The following is a 16950-nucleotide window of genomic DNA, read 5'->3' as shown; positions in this document are numbered from 1 at the left end:
CCACAAGAGAGTGAGGTGTAAGAGGAAAGGAAAGCTCTATAAGATGGTGGTGAGGCCGGCGATGCTCCATGGTGCGGAGACGTGGCCTATAACCAAAGCACAGGAGAGGAAGATGGAGGTAGCGGAGATGCGGATGTTGAGATGGATGAGTGGTGTGACAAAGAAGGACAGGATAAGGAATTACTACATCAGAGGGACGGTTAAGGTGGGACTAATTGGCAAGAAGATACAAGAAAGTAGGCTGAGGTGGTTTGGACATGTTGAGAGGAAGGGTGAGTAGTATATTGGTAAACAAGTGGAGTATATGGAGTTGGAGGGAAGGAGGAAAAGAGGCAGGTCCAAGCTCAGGTGGAGGGATAAGACGACAGAGGATCTTAGGGAGAAAGGATGGAGTCCGAAGGATGCCCTGGACCGGAGAACTTGGAAAAGGAAAGTTATAGATTGGAGCGCCGACCCCGTTTAACATGGGGTAAGGCAGAGTGGAAGAAGAAGATTAGAATTTGCTATTTCAATCCAATACCCTTTCTTCTTCATGATCTAGCTGAAACGTTCTTCAATAAGACAATTAATCATCCGAACCCACTGATCAAACAAGCATCAGACTATAATGAAGCAGATTTCTGCACGTACAAGAGATCCAAGTCAATTCTATGCTCAGCTGAACACAGTTAATCTCACTGCTCTTTCAGGGCGAGCTTAAGCTCAATAATTCTCCACCCAAAGAACTTTCCTTTTCAGATGGAGGGGAATATGAAAAGCATTTATGCTTCGCCCATCAAGTCAGTACCGTTATGCGTTATGCCAATACCCTTGGAGGGTAATGGATGGCAATGCTGTAGGCAATGAAGTTCTAACTGAGGCTTGGCTATTGCTGTTACCCTCCTGCCATGACATGATCAGAGCTTTAATAGCTCAATAACACCCTATCCCTACACTGTCATCTACAGATAACGGGGAAGATAAAAAGCATTCTTGGTTCGCCCCTTTAAGCCAGTCCTTATAAGGATATAAGGACGCCGATGATCGGCGGGAGAGTTGGTAATCGATCGACCGTGAGATGCGGTGATTAATACCCTTGGAGGGTAATGGATGGCAGTGCTGTAGCCAATGAAGTTCTAACTGAGGCTCAGCTATTGCTGTTACCCTCTTGCCATGATCAGAGCTTTAATAGCTCAGTAATACCTTATCCCTACACTGTCCTCTACAGATAACGGGGAAGATGAAAAGCATTCTTTTGGAGGGTAATGGATGGCGATGCTGTACCAATGAAGTTTAACTGAGGCTGTTGCTGTTACCCCCCTTGGGCGCAGAGATTCGAGAGTTTGAGTTCGCTCTCTTAAGGGAGTAATTTGAGTCTCCGGGGAAGGTGTTCTCCGGCACGGCCCGGTGAGGGGCTTTGTCGGTGAATGCTTTTCTTCGGAATAAGAGCGGTTCTGCTTGGTGGTGGGGGAGACGGTCACTGAGTGGAACCAACGCTGAGATAGGGACGGTCTTTCGCCCACTATGGAGTGGCCTAGAGATCGTCCGAATTTTTTGAGTTTACCTTTACTTAAACATCGGTGATTAATAACCTTGGAGGGTAATGGATGGCAATGCCGTAGCCAATGAAGTTCTAACTGAGGTTCGGCTATTGCTGTTACCCTCCTGTCATGATCAGAGCTTTAATAGCGCAATAACACCTTATCCCTACACTGTCCTCTACGGACAACGGGGAAGATGAAAAGCATTTTTGCTTCGCCCTTTAAGCCAGTCCTTATAAGGACGCCGATGATCAATAGCAGAATGGAGTTATACCTCAAATACAAATAGATATATGCAGCGGAACATGACAAATGCCTGAGGTTGATTCTGGATGTCCCATGGTTTATAAGAAGCTCCCAGATTCACAGAAAGTTAACTTTATCTATATCTCCTTTCTTTTCCATGATCTAGCAGAAAAGTTCTTCATCAAGACAAGCAATCATCCAAACCCGCTAATGAAACAAGCATTCGGACTACAATGAAGCGGAATACTATAGATATAAAAGACCCAAATCTATCTTATGCTCAGCTGAACACAGCTAATCTCAACGTCCTCACAGGGCGAGTCTAGCTTATAACACTCCACTCAAAGAGTTTCCCTCAGAGGCAATGGAGAATATGAAAAGCATTAGTGCTTCACATAAGGCCGGAACAGGCCATGCTAGGCCTAAATCTCTGATACGCATGATGATGATGGTGATTAGTGCTTCACCCATCAAACAAGTAATATTCTGCGTTCTGCGTTTTCAATTACAGGTTCACTATCCACATTTGTGTTTGATTTTTTATAATTTTTAATTATATTTTTTTTTCTTTTCTTTTATAGATACGCAACTTCTATAATTGTTTGATGATTCCAACTTGCCTGTTTTTTTGTAGATTCAATTAATATTCTTCCCACTGCGAATTGTTTGCCTACAAACATTCAATACGATTAACTGGTGTAGCTCTCGAATATTCTGTACTCTGTTCCCATTTCATCCCTGATGAATCAGTATATAAATTAAGCGATTTAATTGATGTAGCACTGTGGGGAGTACAGCGACGCGCTGGTTATATAGAATTTAAAGCTGGAATGACATAGATTGCTAGTTACATAGCGAAGCTAACCAAAACAGAATAGAACAGCAATGATCATTATTTATAACGGCCACAAGCAATTGAATGTTATTTATGAAAATTAAGTACTGTTATTTCCATAGAAATGCCTTGGAAATAGAAATCTATTAGTAAGTTAAAAGAGAGAAAATTCATTTTTAATGTAATTATTTTAACTGTATGTAACAATAAGAGAAATTTGTTGTAGATGAAAATTACCATTAGGAGACTCTGGGGAAGCATCAATATTGATATTTTCTGAAAACGTTTGGTTGAATGAGGATTGCCTTGTTAACGTAGCTGTTGCTTACATTATATTATGTTAGTTGATTTCGTTCATATATTTAGGAAGACAGCATTTAACTCAAGTTTATATATACTTTGAATGCTGTATAATTATTTTTTCTATGATATTTCTCCGAAAATATTCTTTTACCATGCACTAAGTGTATTATTATTATTATTATTATTATTATTATTATTATTATTATTATTATTATTATTATTATTATTATTATTATTATTATTTTACATTGTGATGTTGTGTAGTACTATATAATAACAGTATTTCTTGTTCACTCGATTTGATAACTAGAATTCTTTCACCCACCTATGCTAAGACACTGAATTTCATTTGTAAACAGTTTTTATGTACTTCTACCAAGCAATGCAAAAAAGCTTCCATATTTTCATTCCATTTTTGCTTTGCTTCTAATTTGCTCTCTCTGTTGAGACGTTTTTTTTAATTTTTATTTGTATAAAAAGCATATAATTTTAATATTTTCCACCGACATTAGTTCAAAGAAAAATTTTCTTTATATCTCTGTCAAGATTAATATTCATTCATGCATCTCATTTTAATGCTGATATCTGTTACTGTTACTTACTCTTTTCGCTTTATATGAATATTATCCTGCGCCCTCATAATGCGGAAGTGATCCAGTAACACACACACACACACACACACACACACACACACACACACACACACACACACAGAATCACGAAATTTCCTTAGTTTTTTTGTTTTTAATTATTGTTCCCTAGTTAGTTTTAGATTATAGTGAATGACTTATTAGAGTCATCGATTTTATTTTAATTTAAATAATATTTTAAAAAATATTTCCTAATATTTGTATTTGTATTATAGAATACAAATATCTTATAAAAATAAAACATATAGTTTATTTATATTTAAAAATTATCATTAAATTTGCTTAAACTATTAGATAAGATAAAAACGCCACTAATTTTCTAGTATATTGTAAGTATAGATTTTATATATTTTCGATGGTAGTAATCAGACTATGGTTCCCATCCAATACCCTTGGAGGGTAATGGATGGCAATGCTGCAGCTAGTGAAGTTCTAACTGAGGCTCGGCTATTGCTGTTACTCTCCTGCCATGATCAGAGCTTTAATAGCTCAATAATACCTTATCCCTACACTGCCCTCTACAGATAACGGGGAAGATGAAAAGCATTCTTGCTTCGCCCCTATAAAGCCAGTCCTTATAAGGACTACATGGTAGTAATCAGGTTGTGGAATCAATCGACCGTGAGATGCGGTGATTGATTCATTAATGTCCTTGGGGGTGATGGATAGCAACGCAAAGCTGTACCAATGAAGTTTAACTGAGGTTCGGCTGTTGCTCTTACCCCCTTGGGCGATGAGTTTTTGAGTTCGCTCTCTTGGGGTTTTTGCCTTAAGGGAGCACTTTGAGTCTCCGGGGAGGGTGTTCTCCGGCACGGCCCGCTGAGGGGCTTTGTCGGTGAATTATTTTCCTCGGAATTTGAGCGGTTCTGCTCAGTGGTCGGAGAACCCGTCACTGAGTGGAACCAACGCTGAGATTAGGACGGTCTTTCGCCCACTATGGAGTGGCCTAGAGATCGTCCGTATTTTTGAGATTTCACCTTTACTTACATAGTCGGTGATTGATTCATTCAATCCAATACCCTTGGAGGGTAATGGATGGCAGTGCCGTAGCCAATGATGTTCTAGCTGAGGCTCGGCTATTGCTGTTACCCTCCTGCCATGATCAGAGCTTTAATAGCTCAATAACACCTTATCCCTACACTGTCCTCTACAGATAACGGGGAAGATGAAAAGCATTCTTGCTTCGCCCCTTTAAGCCAGTCCTTATTATAAGGAATGGTAGTAATCGAGGTATTTGGGCAGCTAATTTGGTACTAATTGTTGGGAATAATAAAAAAAAGTCTTTTTTAGGACTTCTAGGGTAACTAATGGCAGTGCTGTAGCCAATGGAGCTTTAACTGAGGTTCGGCTATTGCCCGTTGCCCAGCCATGACTAGAGCTTTCAGCTCGATAACGCTCCATCCACACAGATTTTCTTCATTCAGATGACGGGATAAAGAGTCAAGGACTCAGTCCATCGCCCAGTTCTTTTAAGAATTTAAGGTAGTAATCGACCGTAAGATGCGGTGATTGATACCCTTGGAGGGTAATGATGGCAATGCTGTAGACAATGAAGTTCTACCTGAGGCTCGGCTATTGCTTTTACCCGCTTGCCATGATCAGAGTTTTAATAGCTCAATATCACCTTATCCCTACACTGTCCTCTACAGATAACGGGGAAGATGAAAAGCATTCTTGCTTCGCCCCTTTAAGCCAGTCCTTATAAGATAATATCATTACAATGATGAGGTGGGAAAATAATATAGGGAGAATAAAAGTCCTTTTTAGGACTTTCAGGGTAACAAATGGCAATGCTGTAGCCAATGAAGTTGTAACTGAAGCTCGGCTGTTGCTCTTACCCCCTGGGACGCAGACATTCGAGAGTTTGAGTTCGCTCTCTTAAAGGAGCAATTTGAGTCTCCGGGGAAAGTGTTTTCCGGCACGGCTCGGTGAGGGGCTTTGTCAGTGAATGCTTTTCTTCGGAATATGAGCAGTTCTGCTCGGTGGTGGGGGAGACCATCACTGAGTGGAGCCAACGCTGAGTTCGACAGTCTTTCGACCACTATCTAGTGGTCTAGGGATCGTCTTAAATTTTTAGAGTTGGCTTTACTTAAACATCGCCAATGAAGTTCTAACTGAGACTCGGCTATTGCTGTTACCCTCTTGCCATGATCAGAGCTTTAATAGCTCAATAACACCTCATCCCTACACTGTCCTCTACGGGGAAGATGAAAAGCATTCTTGCTTCGCCTCTTTAAGCCAGTCCTTATAATTACAATGATGGATGTTTAAAGCAATATCTATTGATGTTGATATCTCTTGACTTAGGAATTGCATTTGAAATTAAGAATGATTTCGTAGTCAATGTTTTCATATCCTTAATGTGAAAAAACATTCATAAACAAATATCTGAATTATATTTACTTTTATTTAAAAAACATTTTTTAAAAATGTTTTATATTTAGCAAACCTGTTCTGAAACAAATTAGAAGCTCATAAAATCTCAGTTCGTTGACTCAATGAACCGCGCCAAGATCGGTGAGTCAGATGCCCTTTTCCTATAAGACAAAGTGATTTTTGTAGGTGCTTAGGGATTGGAGCTGTTCCATTTAGTGGAAATGTAAATCACTTTCTCCTTAAAGAAAGAAAGAATCCATTATGTATTACTATAAAGAATATAATACATTTTTGGGTTCTCCATGTCATTCAGAGTAAACTCATATGGTTCAATATGAAAATCATTTCCTAAAGAAGCCTTACTAGCAAAATAGAACTGAAGAAATTCAAAAAAACGACAATATAGGTGCATGGAGAGTGATATCTTTTTCACTTGTGTTTTATGTTTATTTATGGATTCACAGTTACCTGTCTATCGAAGAGTTCTTTTGAAGTCTCTGCATATTTTTATATTCGCCATTCCATAGCAAGTCTATATTAACATCACCAATTATCATTATAAAGAATATCATAATTATTGTTATTCTCATCTGTCATTAATGTTTCATTCATTACAAACATTAATGACAAATTCATGCCATCTATGATTCAGATGATCTAGCTGTCATGGTATGAATTTGTAAGATTTGAAATGACTATTCAAAGTCAGTCTAAGACAACCCTGCTCGTAACATGAAGATCTGGAACAACATTTGCCAGTTCTCACAGACAGTTGAATGAAGATATTTATCTCCCTGAAGAGGTGATATGTTTTTCATTCATCATAGGGATGTTGCTAACATTTTGTTTATTGGGTGCATACGGTGTAACACACAGCATTACTGTCGTCATTACGCTTCATGTATATTTTTCACCTTTAAGACATACTTCTTAATGCGTGTCTTAATACATGTACTTCTAAGTAGTTGAAAATGAAATCACACAACCCCACCCACCCACACACACAATAGGTGTAGAGTAATGAGCACTAGTGTCTTGTTCACAACATGTTAACATCTTTAAGATACTCTTATCTGTTATCAAAGGAGAAATCCATTGACAATGGGATATTTTCAATTAACTGCAGAAGTACGTTTTTATTTTTCCAGTAATCTTAGCCTTTAACGAATTCTCACAAGAAAGATAGCCAAATTTCCTTTTATTATACAAATACAGTTTTCTTTCCAATAAAGTCGCTATCAAATGAGATATTTGAACTAACGCAAGCAAATATATCATGTTTCTTATGTTTATTTTGCTTTTAATTATTCCAAGGACTCATTACTCGAGATTATGTTTCGTTTGTTTTTATTTGCAATTTTTATTATTGCTAAGAGATATGTATGAATTTCTGATTAATCCTTTCATCTACATATTAAGAATGATATCAATAATTAATTTGTTTAATTTCCTAGTTTCTCAGAACAGTCATTAAATTTATTTTTTTAATTTGTTACGTCTATCCCCCCTCATTAAACTCCTTCATACTACTGTGTCATTTAGTTCTGTTAATTGCTCCAGATTCCTCTTCTTCTATTTCGATTTCATGTAATTTTAGATGTTTTTGTAAATGCTTTACAAAACTCATTAGGGAATAATTTGAGACGAATTTAAGGTTGTCTTTATGCATAAGATCAAAAGATTCTGTTTACTTGATTCGTTTCTGCTCTAGAAAATTGACTGAAATACTTCACTTTATTTTCAACAACTAAATAAACAAGTAGGCTGTTCTTTTCATTTGTAAATGCTTACGTAACTTTATGCAAAATAGATTCACAATGTTACAATATTAAGCAAAATAGATTCACAATGTTACAATATTAATTAAGTAAAATAGATTCACAATGTTACAATTTCTTTGAGGATATCTCTAGTACTTTAGACCAAGATGATTGGCAGCTTTTAGACAGAATGATCAATATTAGCTATGAGAAAGCTTTTACAATGTTTGGGGTAGTATTGTTCTTAAAAGAACTGGGTCCTTTACTCTTTATCCCGTCATCTGAATGAAGAAAATCTGTGCGAATGGGATGTTATTGAGCTAAAAGCTCTGGTCATGGCTGGGTAAGTAACGGCAATAGCCGAGCCTCAGTTAAAACTTCATTGGCTACAGCATTGCCATTTGTTACCCTGGAAGTCCTAAAAAGGACTTTAGCAAATCAGATTCTGGGGTAGTATTGTCCTTATAAGGACTGGCTTAAAGGGGCGAAGCAAGAATTTCATCTTCCCCGTTATCTGTAGAGGACAGTGTAGAGATAAGGTGTTATTGAGCTATTAAAGCTCTGATCATGGCAGGAGGGTAACAGCAAAAGCCGAGCCTCAGTTAAAACTTCATTGGCTACAGCATTACCATCCTTGGAGGGTATTAATAATAATACCCTTGGAGGGTATTATTAATATCAATTTATCCTTATAGTCCTTATAAGGACTGGCTTAAAGGGGCGAAGCAAGAATGCTTTTCATATTCCCCGTTATCTGTAGAGGACAGTGTAGGGATAAGGTGTTATTGAGCAATTAAAGCTCTGATCATGGCAGGAGGGTAACAGCAATAGCCGAGCCTCAGTTAGAACTTCATTGGCTACAGCATTGCCATCCATTACCCTCCAAGGGTATTGGATTGTTCTTTGTGCATCAATGATGTCAGAAAAAAAAACGTGTATATTGACAGATCAGGAAAGAAATCTTTTATTAATAAATAAATAAATACGATTTAGTTTCTTTAAAATCTTCCAAAATGATTCACTAATAACTTTGTTTTTCTTTTTATATATTTTGCATGGCTTTTTCATCATTTCTTACCTTGCGGCTTTTAAACTTTTGTTTGCTAAACAACTTTAACGCTGACTTTATCGTGCTAATAAAAAGCTTGATATAATGACGAAGTCTTTTCAACTGTTTATAAGAGCGTTACTCAGATATTATAATTTCAGTTACTAGGCTCATTATCTTATTTTTTATTTCGCTCATGGATGTTTGGTGTAATTATCTGAATTGAATTAGCAAATTAGAAACGAAGGCTTTGTGCGGAATCTGTGTTAGTTATGCAATTTTATTTCATATGTTTTAAGAAATGTTCATGTTTTACTAAAGTTTACATTTCCAGAAATTAAAAATTCTGTGTCAATATTTTGAAAATAAGATGAAAATCATGTAAAAAATGAAAGGGATGTTTTTTAAAAATTAAACGTTATTAAATAATTCACAAATTTCGTTCTCATTTCATAATGAGCAACTTATAAAAAGCCATACCAAAACAAAGTATATAAAGTCCAACTCTTGGAGTTTATTTAAATTTTTTGGAGTAACTAATTCTAAAAAATAGTTGTAATTATTATTATATGTTTAATCAATAGCAATTATTTACTTTTTTAGATGTTTACAGCTTAAAATATTTAAAAAGTCGAAAACACCAACACTAGACTACCTTAGGATTTATCCTTTAAGCCATATATTGATGCATTTGTTATTTCATTCACATCCATATGTGAATTAAATTTTTCCATTACTTGCTTAGCTACAAACTTGCATACATATTTTATTTTACGTATAATATATAATATTAGAACCGTCGAAATCAATTGCAGTTGTGTTTTGTTATTAATATTAATTTTACGTAAAACCATTTAACTATTACTTAAGTAGATTTTACAAACAAATTAACAATGTTGCAGTATTATTAATTTGTTTTTTTCTAAAAGTGTGTTGTTAGGCTCAGTTAATTTTAATTTTTATTATCATCCTTTACCCAATGCAGATAATAAATAATACTTCTCTTTATTCTGCTCCGGACAATGCTGATGAGCTAAAAATTTAAAAAAAATCTCTTTAAGCTGTTTTCTATCCATCTTATTTATCTTCTTTCTATTCAACAATATTCCGGGACTTAGTCTGTTTTTATTAGGAGACGCATCTCAACCACGCCACCAAACTATAAGGTCCACAAGGCTAATTAAACACCTGCCTGATGCCGACATTTTATGTCCAAGAAGAGTAACAAATCCTAAGATTAAGCTTTGTTCTACTGTGTTTTTTCGTCCGAAGTCAGAGCGCTGGAAGGCTGTGATATGGCGATAACACTTCTTGCATGGGACACACAAGAAAGACCCTGTCACATCTCAGAAAACATCAGCTACTTGTGCCTTACATAGATCGTTTTCCATCAAAAGGATCGAAAGTTAAGCTGGTGTAGCTATTTTAGTTTCTGGTTATATACAAGAGTAAAGAAATACATCAGTTAATCTAAATAAACTGGTAATTCTAATTCTAATAAACGCCCCCTATCGGCACATACTATCTGAAAACAGATACACTTTGTTGTCTTTTTTTAAATATGGAATACGTATAAAACAGAATAAAAACTTCCTAAATCGTTATTGAATTCAAAAACACGAATGAAAGAAAAAAAAAAATTCAGGTCTTAGAGTTTTGTGGTTTATTAGCTGTTCGTCTAAACGCCGATATGCAGATCACATTAAAGAGAATTAATTGTATAAATGATAGGAATTACATCGTAGGAGCAAGGTGTTTTACACACACACACACACACACACACACACACACACACACACACATATATATATATATATATATATATATATGATTCAGTTCTCTAAATAAATAATAAAAAATGTATTTCTCTCTGAATACATTCAAGTCATTATAGAAACCACAATAATTGACTGGCAGTTGAACATTTCACTCCAAAATAGACACAAGCAGTGGTATAAAAAAGTGCAGATGTGCTCTGGAGAGTCATCAGTGTACGATAACTGCTTCCCATCTAGTTCATTTAAGAAAATGAAAGGTTAGATGGACAATGAAGAAAAGGTCACGTCCAGGCACACAAATAGCAACCGTGGGACAAGAAAAAAGATGCCACTCACAGAAAGTAATTGTTCCAATTAAAGAATTGTTTCTTCGACAACGACAATGATACATTCGTTAGCTTAGCTCACTTAGATATAACACTACAAAGCTTATTTGATAGTCTTTCTTAGTTCATCAATGAATAATTCTAATAATTATCACATTAATGTATTTTCTGCCCACCTTTGTTATCAATAAATAATAGTACAACCGTAATTTTTCCCAAGATGTGCCACCAAGTACATATTCACCTTTTATTAATTCCTTTTTTTAAATCCAGTTAGCTCGAAATATTTATTTACCACCAAAATACTTTTTTCATTTAATTGAAAACCTAACGCACGAAACCTCAGATAAAAGATATACTAAATATAATAGTTTTCGAGGTGATCCTTCAATAATAATAATCCTATATAAACTTTTAAACGGTGTACGAAGTATGAATAAGAAATACAAGCCTAAAAGGCTTTAGCAGATTATAAAAATCTAAACAGATATGATATATTTATGATGCATTTAGATATCAGTAATAAAAATCTAATTTTTTCTTGAAACCAACTAGAATTTTGAAAATAATACTAGCACACCATTAGTACAAGTAACACTACTATCCAACTACTTAGACACTAACTGTGACTTTTCCATTCGATTAATTTTTTATTCATCATGCCCTTTTCATTAATTACTTTTAGAAAGTTATTTTTGGTATATTCAGAGCGATTTTCAGCTCACCTCGATTACGTTCAATGCTATAGCAGTGCACTCTACAGGATTTCATCTTTTATGGATAAAGCTGCATTTGAAAATAAACATGTAGAAATAGCTGGGATATCAACTTTTTATATTTTCATTAGTTAATTAGGTTTTGCCTCTGAAAACGTATACTATACGTATGTTTGCTTTTTAGAACTATTTTATCGAAAAGATGCGGAAAAAAATCCATTGACGTATGAGGAGAATTGTTGTTATCGCCCAACAATCTTCCAACTTTTACCACAGGTGTTTTATGAAGTTTTTGTGATAAGCTTGTCCTTTTACACTGTTCAGGCTTGTCCTTTGACACTCCCATTTCCTCAAACCATATCGCGCCATTGGTTGCAACATGACACGCTGCACTCTCACGTTGATTCTCAACTGAATCTTGTCCATAGAAAAACTACAGCGCAAACAATTCAAACTTCCACAATATTAATAAAATATTCTGGGAACACCGAACATCTTTTGTTTGTCATAAGTTTTAGAAATGACAATCTTTAGTCCGGAGCAATCAAATTATCTAGTCAAAGCCAATTATACCAATTAATTAAATGGTCAACTCAACGCTCTGTTTATAATAATTTACGCAACCAGTCATTTAGCATAATTTCTTTGCTAACGCTCGTTACTAACATGCAGTATTTCACACAACAAGGATTATCCCGAATTTTGTTTTGCGACGTACTTAATATTTATTCGAAGAATGGATGCACACCAAGCTCTCATCTTGCAGGCCAGCCCTGTTATATATGGAAAGCTTTTCATTTTCACTTGATTATCTAAATTACCTGAAAACGAGTGATGTTGCCCTCGATAAAATGTTCTAATCATATCATCTCTGTTCAGTTGAAAATATTAAACTATACATGTTTTTTTTTCTTGGGAATGCCTCCATTGTGTAAACCTGATTTTTACTAATCCAAATAGGTGTATGTAAAGCAGCGCTTATTCTGAATAAGCCCTCAAACACTGTTCTCTTTATTTGTGATAAATTGGTTACCAACATGGTTAAGTTTTTAACCATGTTGGTAGCGAATCATCCTATTTGTAGATTTACTGATCGATTTATATTTTTATCCATATAAGTATAGACAGTGAATTGATTATTATACTGTATAATCCGAACTCTACAGACCAAAGATGAAATTTTTAGCAAACCATTTCAGGTCTCACACCGGACGATGAAAATCATCTGTCAACTAATAGCATTCAGAAACTATCTATGACCATGATAGGATTCTAACTCGTAGCCTATTGATTGGAGAGTCGGACAACAGCTATCTAATGCATAGAAGACTCAAGGATTCTTGTTTATAGCTAGTATCAATTTATTAGACAGAAATAACTAGTTATGATAGTTGCAGAATGATCTATAGAATGCATTGAAATAGATGTGTTTGCTTGAATATTAATAATCTTTTTGCACTAATAAGCAAAATATATTTAATTAGAGAGTCTTCTTAATACTGGACTTTACCTACTCCTCGCTTCATGTAATTGAAGTATTAAATAAATATGATTGGTTTCGAGGACTTTTATTTTATTTACTCGCTGAAATGCTGACTTGAATCCAGACCGGTTGGTATAATTTATTGAGACTTCTTGACGTTTCTTTTAACATAAACAAAATTCAATACTAGATCTTTTAGCCTTCTGTTTCCATTAAACTGAAAAACACGTGGTCATGCTATCCCCACGGCAACCGCTCTTGACTCGCAGACCAATCAAGTACAACCTTTTTCGCAGAAATAGCAAATAATATCATTATAACAACGTATTTCGTGAAACCTGATAAAAATATAATCAGCTAACAAAAAACATCAGTCGCATTGTATTGACAAGACTGACATCAAACTGTTCAAAATTAACAATTGCCATAATACTTGAAAGGTTCTAATACGATCAACCTTAGAAGGGATTTCTCACTTTTATTAAAGTGAATCCTGTCGTGTTTTAGATACGTTATTAATCATATCAAGCCGCTTCGTGTTTTTTTTTTCCAACAATACATCACGAAATATTTTTCATTCTTTGTTCTCTTGACAGAAACATATTATGTTATTGAAGCTCAACTACAATTCAATTCAGCTTCTCTCTCTCTCTCTCTGTCTGTCTCTCTTTCTTTCTTTTGTTGAAATACGGTTAGAATTGCATGTACAAAAACAAGTGACCAGACTTTGACAAAGTCCAAGCATTAACCAACGCAAGCACGCACGCACGCACGCTCTATCTGAAACACAAATACCAAGATGGAACCCGAATTTCGCATTCATATACCATAAAAGAAACATCAACCGGCATTTTTGCCAAAAAAATTCCCAACATTCTAGGGAAAAAAAAGTCCTAAACTACGCAAAGGTCAACTAAATATACAGACTTTCTCATTCTTCAACACAACATAAGCAACGATTCAAATAGCAACTATCTAAATCCTTAATCTTCTTTTGTCCTTAAGGAAAAGAGGAACTTGAAGACCATTTAGGCAGACGGGAAGTCAGCCATAGTCTCAGAGTGTGGTAAAAGTAGGAGATTACATTTTTATCGCTTTCATTCGTATTTGTATTCAATACCTCACTTGAAGATATAAACCTTTCAATCGAAGATCTTTAAAGTAAGAGACGTGACAAGAATCTTTACAGGAAGATCGGTAGAAATGTTACTAATAAAATAAGATATATTTTTATATCTTATATTTTATATGTATATTTTATATAAATAATAGAAATAAAAATCAACTGAAATCTTTACTCACAGAAAGTAGAAATTTGATTACATTTTCTGGAACTTTTTTTTAATCAGTTACTGTTGAATGTAATTTTACGAATAAGGAATTTTGAAAGTTTCGTGTTCAGTTGCATATTTCACTTTAAATCCTCACACATTTAGATAATTAAAGGTCGAAAATATGCTACAAATGAGTGAAGTATATTGATAATGCTTAGATCAGTGTCTTTTTTTGTTTTTTTATAGGAAAACGTGTGCATCTCCATATGATGAAACAACCTTTTCAATATATTTGTGGACGCTATTTGGCTACGACTTTTCACTAAAAGTTTATAAATGGACAGAAGTGTTTTCCCACTCCTTCACTTTTATAAATGACAGTTCCTTATATTAAAGTAGGCTGTGTCAATCAATGTACCATTGATCAGTTTTTCGTGAGCTACGACAGGGGTCTGAATGTTTCTCCTGGTTGGTATTACAATAATAGTATAATATGGGGGAAGCTGCTTCTGATTTGGACTACGACCATTCACTGACACACATTTAACAAATAAAACGATACTGTGTGATATCTAACTTTCTCCTGGTATTCTCAATACCAAGACGTCCGTCTACTTTGAAAACTGTGTACTGTATTTCGTTAACTTAATCCCACAGCTTTCTAAAATGGATTTAATGCTTTTTATTCTGAAGAGATATTTTAATTCTTTGTAAATTAACATGGGCATCAAATTTTCAATATAATGACCTCTAGAATATCCCAAGTAGATTAGTAGAATTATAACAATAATTCATTAAATATTTCATTTAATATTTATTTAGAACTAAACTGTGTCAACTACGTCAGTAGTATATTATGCTTACTCGCCTAAATTTCAAAACAAATCCTTCTTGAGAAACCTGTTCCACCACCAAAAATAAAATAATGAAGGGATAATTACCTCTGCATGTGATGTTTGCGATTCTGTCCTTTACCTCATTATTGGACAGAAGCTACTTTTTTATTGTCTGAAGTTGTTTTATGTGGATGTTCCGTTTGCTGTGATACTAGGTTCTTCCATTTGGATAACCTTTTCATTTAAAATACATTAAGAAACTCATTAGGTTTCTTTTCGTCTTTTTTGGACACAGGAACTCATTCTATTTTCTGGGTTTGTTTTTGTGTTGTGTTTTTTGGATTGGATAAAAAGGCTCTTAAATTAAAGAGAATCAGTAATTGGGTCTGTCGTTTTTGTACTACGCTGTGATGCCTCGTCATCTTTGAGATGTTTATCCGATATTTGATTTATTAATTTCATATTGTCAGGTTATCATTTAACGGATTTACCTTTCTGGGTCGTGAGTCGTATTCTGTAAGTGTTTTGCATCTTCTAAGCCAATGGTTTTATATTTTTCTTTGCCAATGAAAAAAAAAAAGCATGGCTAATATTAATTGAAGTTGAAATCGCTAATTTAGTTTTACTCTTTTTTAATTATTTTAATTATTTCATCATCCAGAATGTTTTTGACGGGATGATTCTAATTAAAATATTCTTCATACTAACAAGATCCAATTTTACTGTAGAAGTCATTTGTTGACTTGTTTAGTGTTTCATGTTTTAGTTTCTTTACAAATTTTTCTTGCAGTTTTTTTTTTAATTCTTGTCGTTGTTGTGTCCATTAAAATATTACGTCGAAAACGATAATTGTATATACAAAGAAAAGCGATTGCTTTGTTATTTAGTTCCAAAATAAAAAATAAAAAATAGTCCTCTTCTTCTTCTTCCTAACATGGAATTTAGGCCAAGTGGCCTGTTCCTATCTCATGCCCTCTCTTTCTTGGTCTTCCGATTCTTCTTTTTTCACTTATTTTGTATCTGTATAATATTTTTGGTAGTCTGCTGTTGTCCATTCTATTTAAATGTTCCAGCCATTTTTGTTATACTGTCTTATGTAGTAATTAATTGGTTTTATTTTCAGGGTTTGTAAGATTTCTTCATTTGTTTTGTGGTCCCACTTGGTATATCCAGCTGTTTTTATGGTCCATGTATCGCTTCCATATAGTAGAGATGGTTTTGACAAGACATTATATAGTCTGATTCTAGTGTGTTTTTGTACTAAGGATGGCTTAAATATATTATTTATTATGCCATTTACTTTGACAAAGTTTGATATTTTAGTGTCTATGTATTTTTCTTCTTATGAGAGATCACATCCCAAGTATCTGAAAGTGTTTACTTGTTCTAATATTTTTTTTTCTATCACTATTTTACTTCTTATTAGGTTTTGTCCTTTGAATGCCATTATTTTTGTTTTCTCTTTAGATATTGTAATATTATATTGTTTTCAGATATCATTCAATGATTTTAATGATATTTGTAAATCATCTTCTGATATAGCTAATACTATTTGATCATCTGCAAATAGTAATGTATCTATCTTCATTTGCGGGGTCATTTGTATACCAAATGGGTTACTGTTTCCAGATTGTTATAATTTTATTTATACATATATTGAAAACCAGAGGTGAGAGGGTACATCCTTGTCGTACTCCTCTTGATATATCTTTCCATTCTGAGATGTGTTCTAATTTAACTGCTGTTTTATTTCCTGTATATATTTCTTGAATGGATTGTAAAAGTTGGTTTGGTATGTT

At 34.4% G+C, this 16950-nt stretch overlaps 1 protein-coding gene across 1 annotated transcript in view; it reads left to right on the top strand.

Annotated features, from left to right (window-relative positions):
- Positions 1–14655, top strand: part of LOC150092167 (uncharacterized) — a 74653-nt gene extending 59998 nt beyond the window's left edge. Inside the window, exon 3 of the mRNA XM_090415246.1 lies at positions 14562–14655. Within this exon, the coding sequence (XP_090271372.1) occupies positions 14562–14585 (24 nt within the window). The 3' untranslated portion in view covers positions 14586–14655. The remainder of the gene's footprint in view (positions 1–14561) is intronic.
- Positions 14656–16950: the final 2295 nt, after the last annotated feature.

Source organism: Typopeltis vanoorti, unplaced genomic scaffold (genome assembly GCF_054136105.1).
Source record: "Typopeltis vanoorti isolate ZY-2024b unplaced genomic scaffold, IOZ_Tvanoo_1.0 HiC_scaffold_24, whole genome shotgun sequence".
NCBI lineage: Eukaryota > Metazoa > Arthropoda > Arachnida > Uropygi > Thelyphonidae > Typopeltis > Typopeltis vanoorti.
The sequence above is the reverse complement of the archived record's forward strand: the minus strand, read 5'-3'. Positions and strand labels throughout refer to the sequence as shown.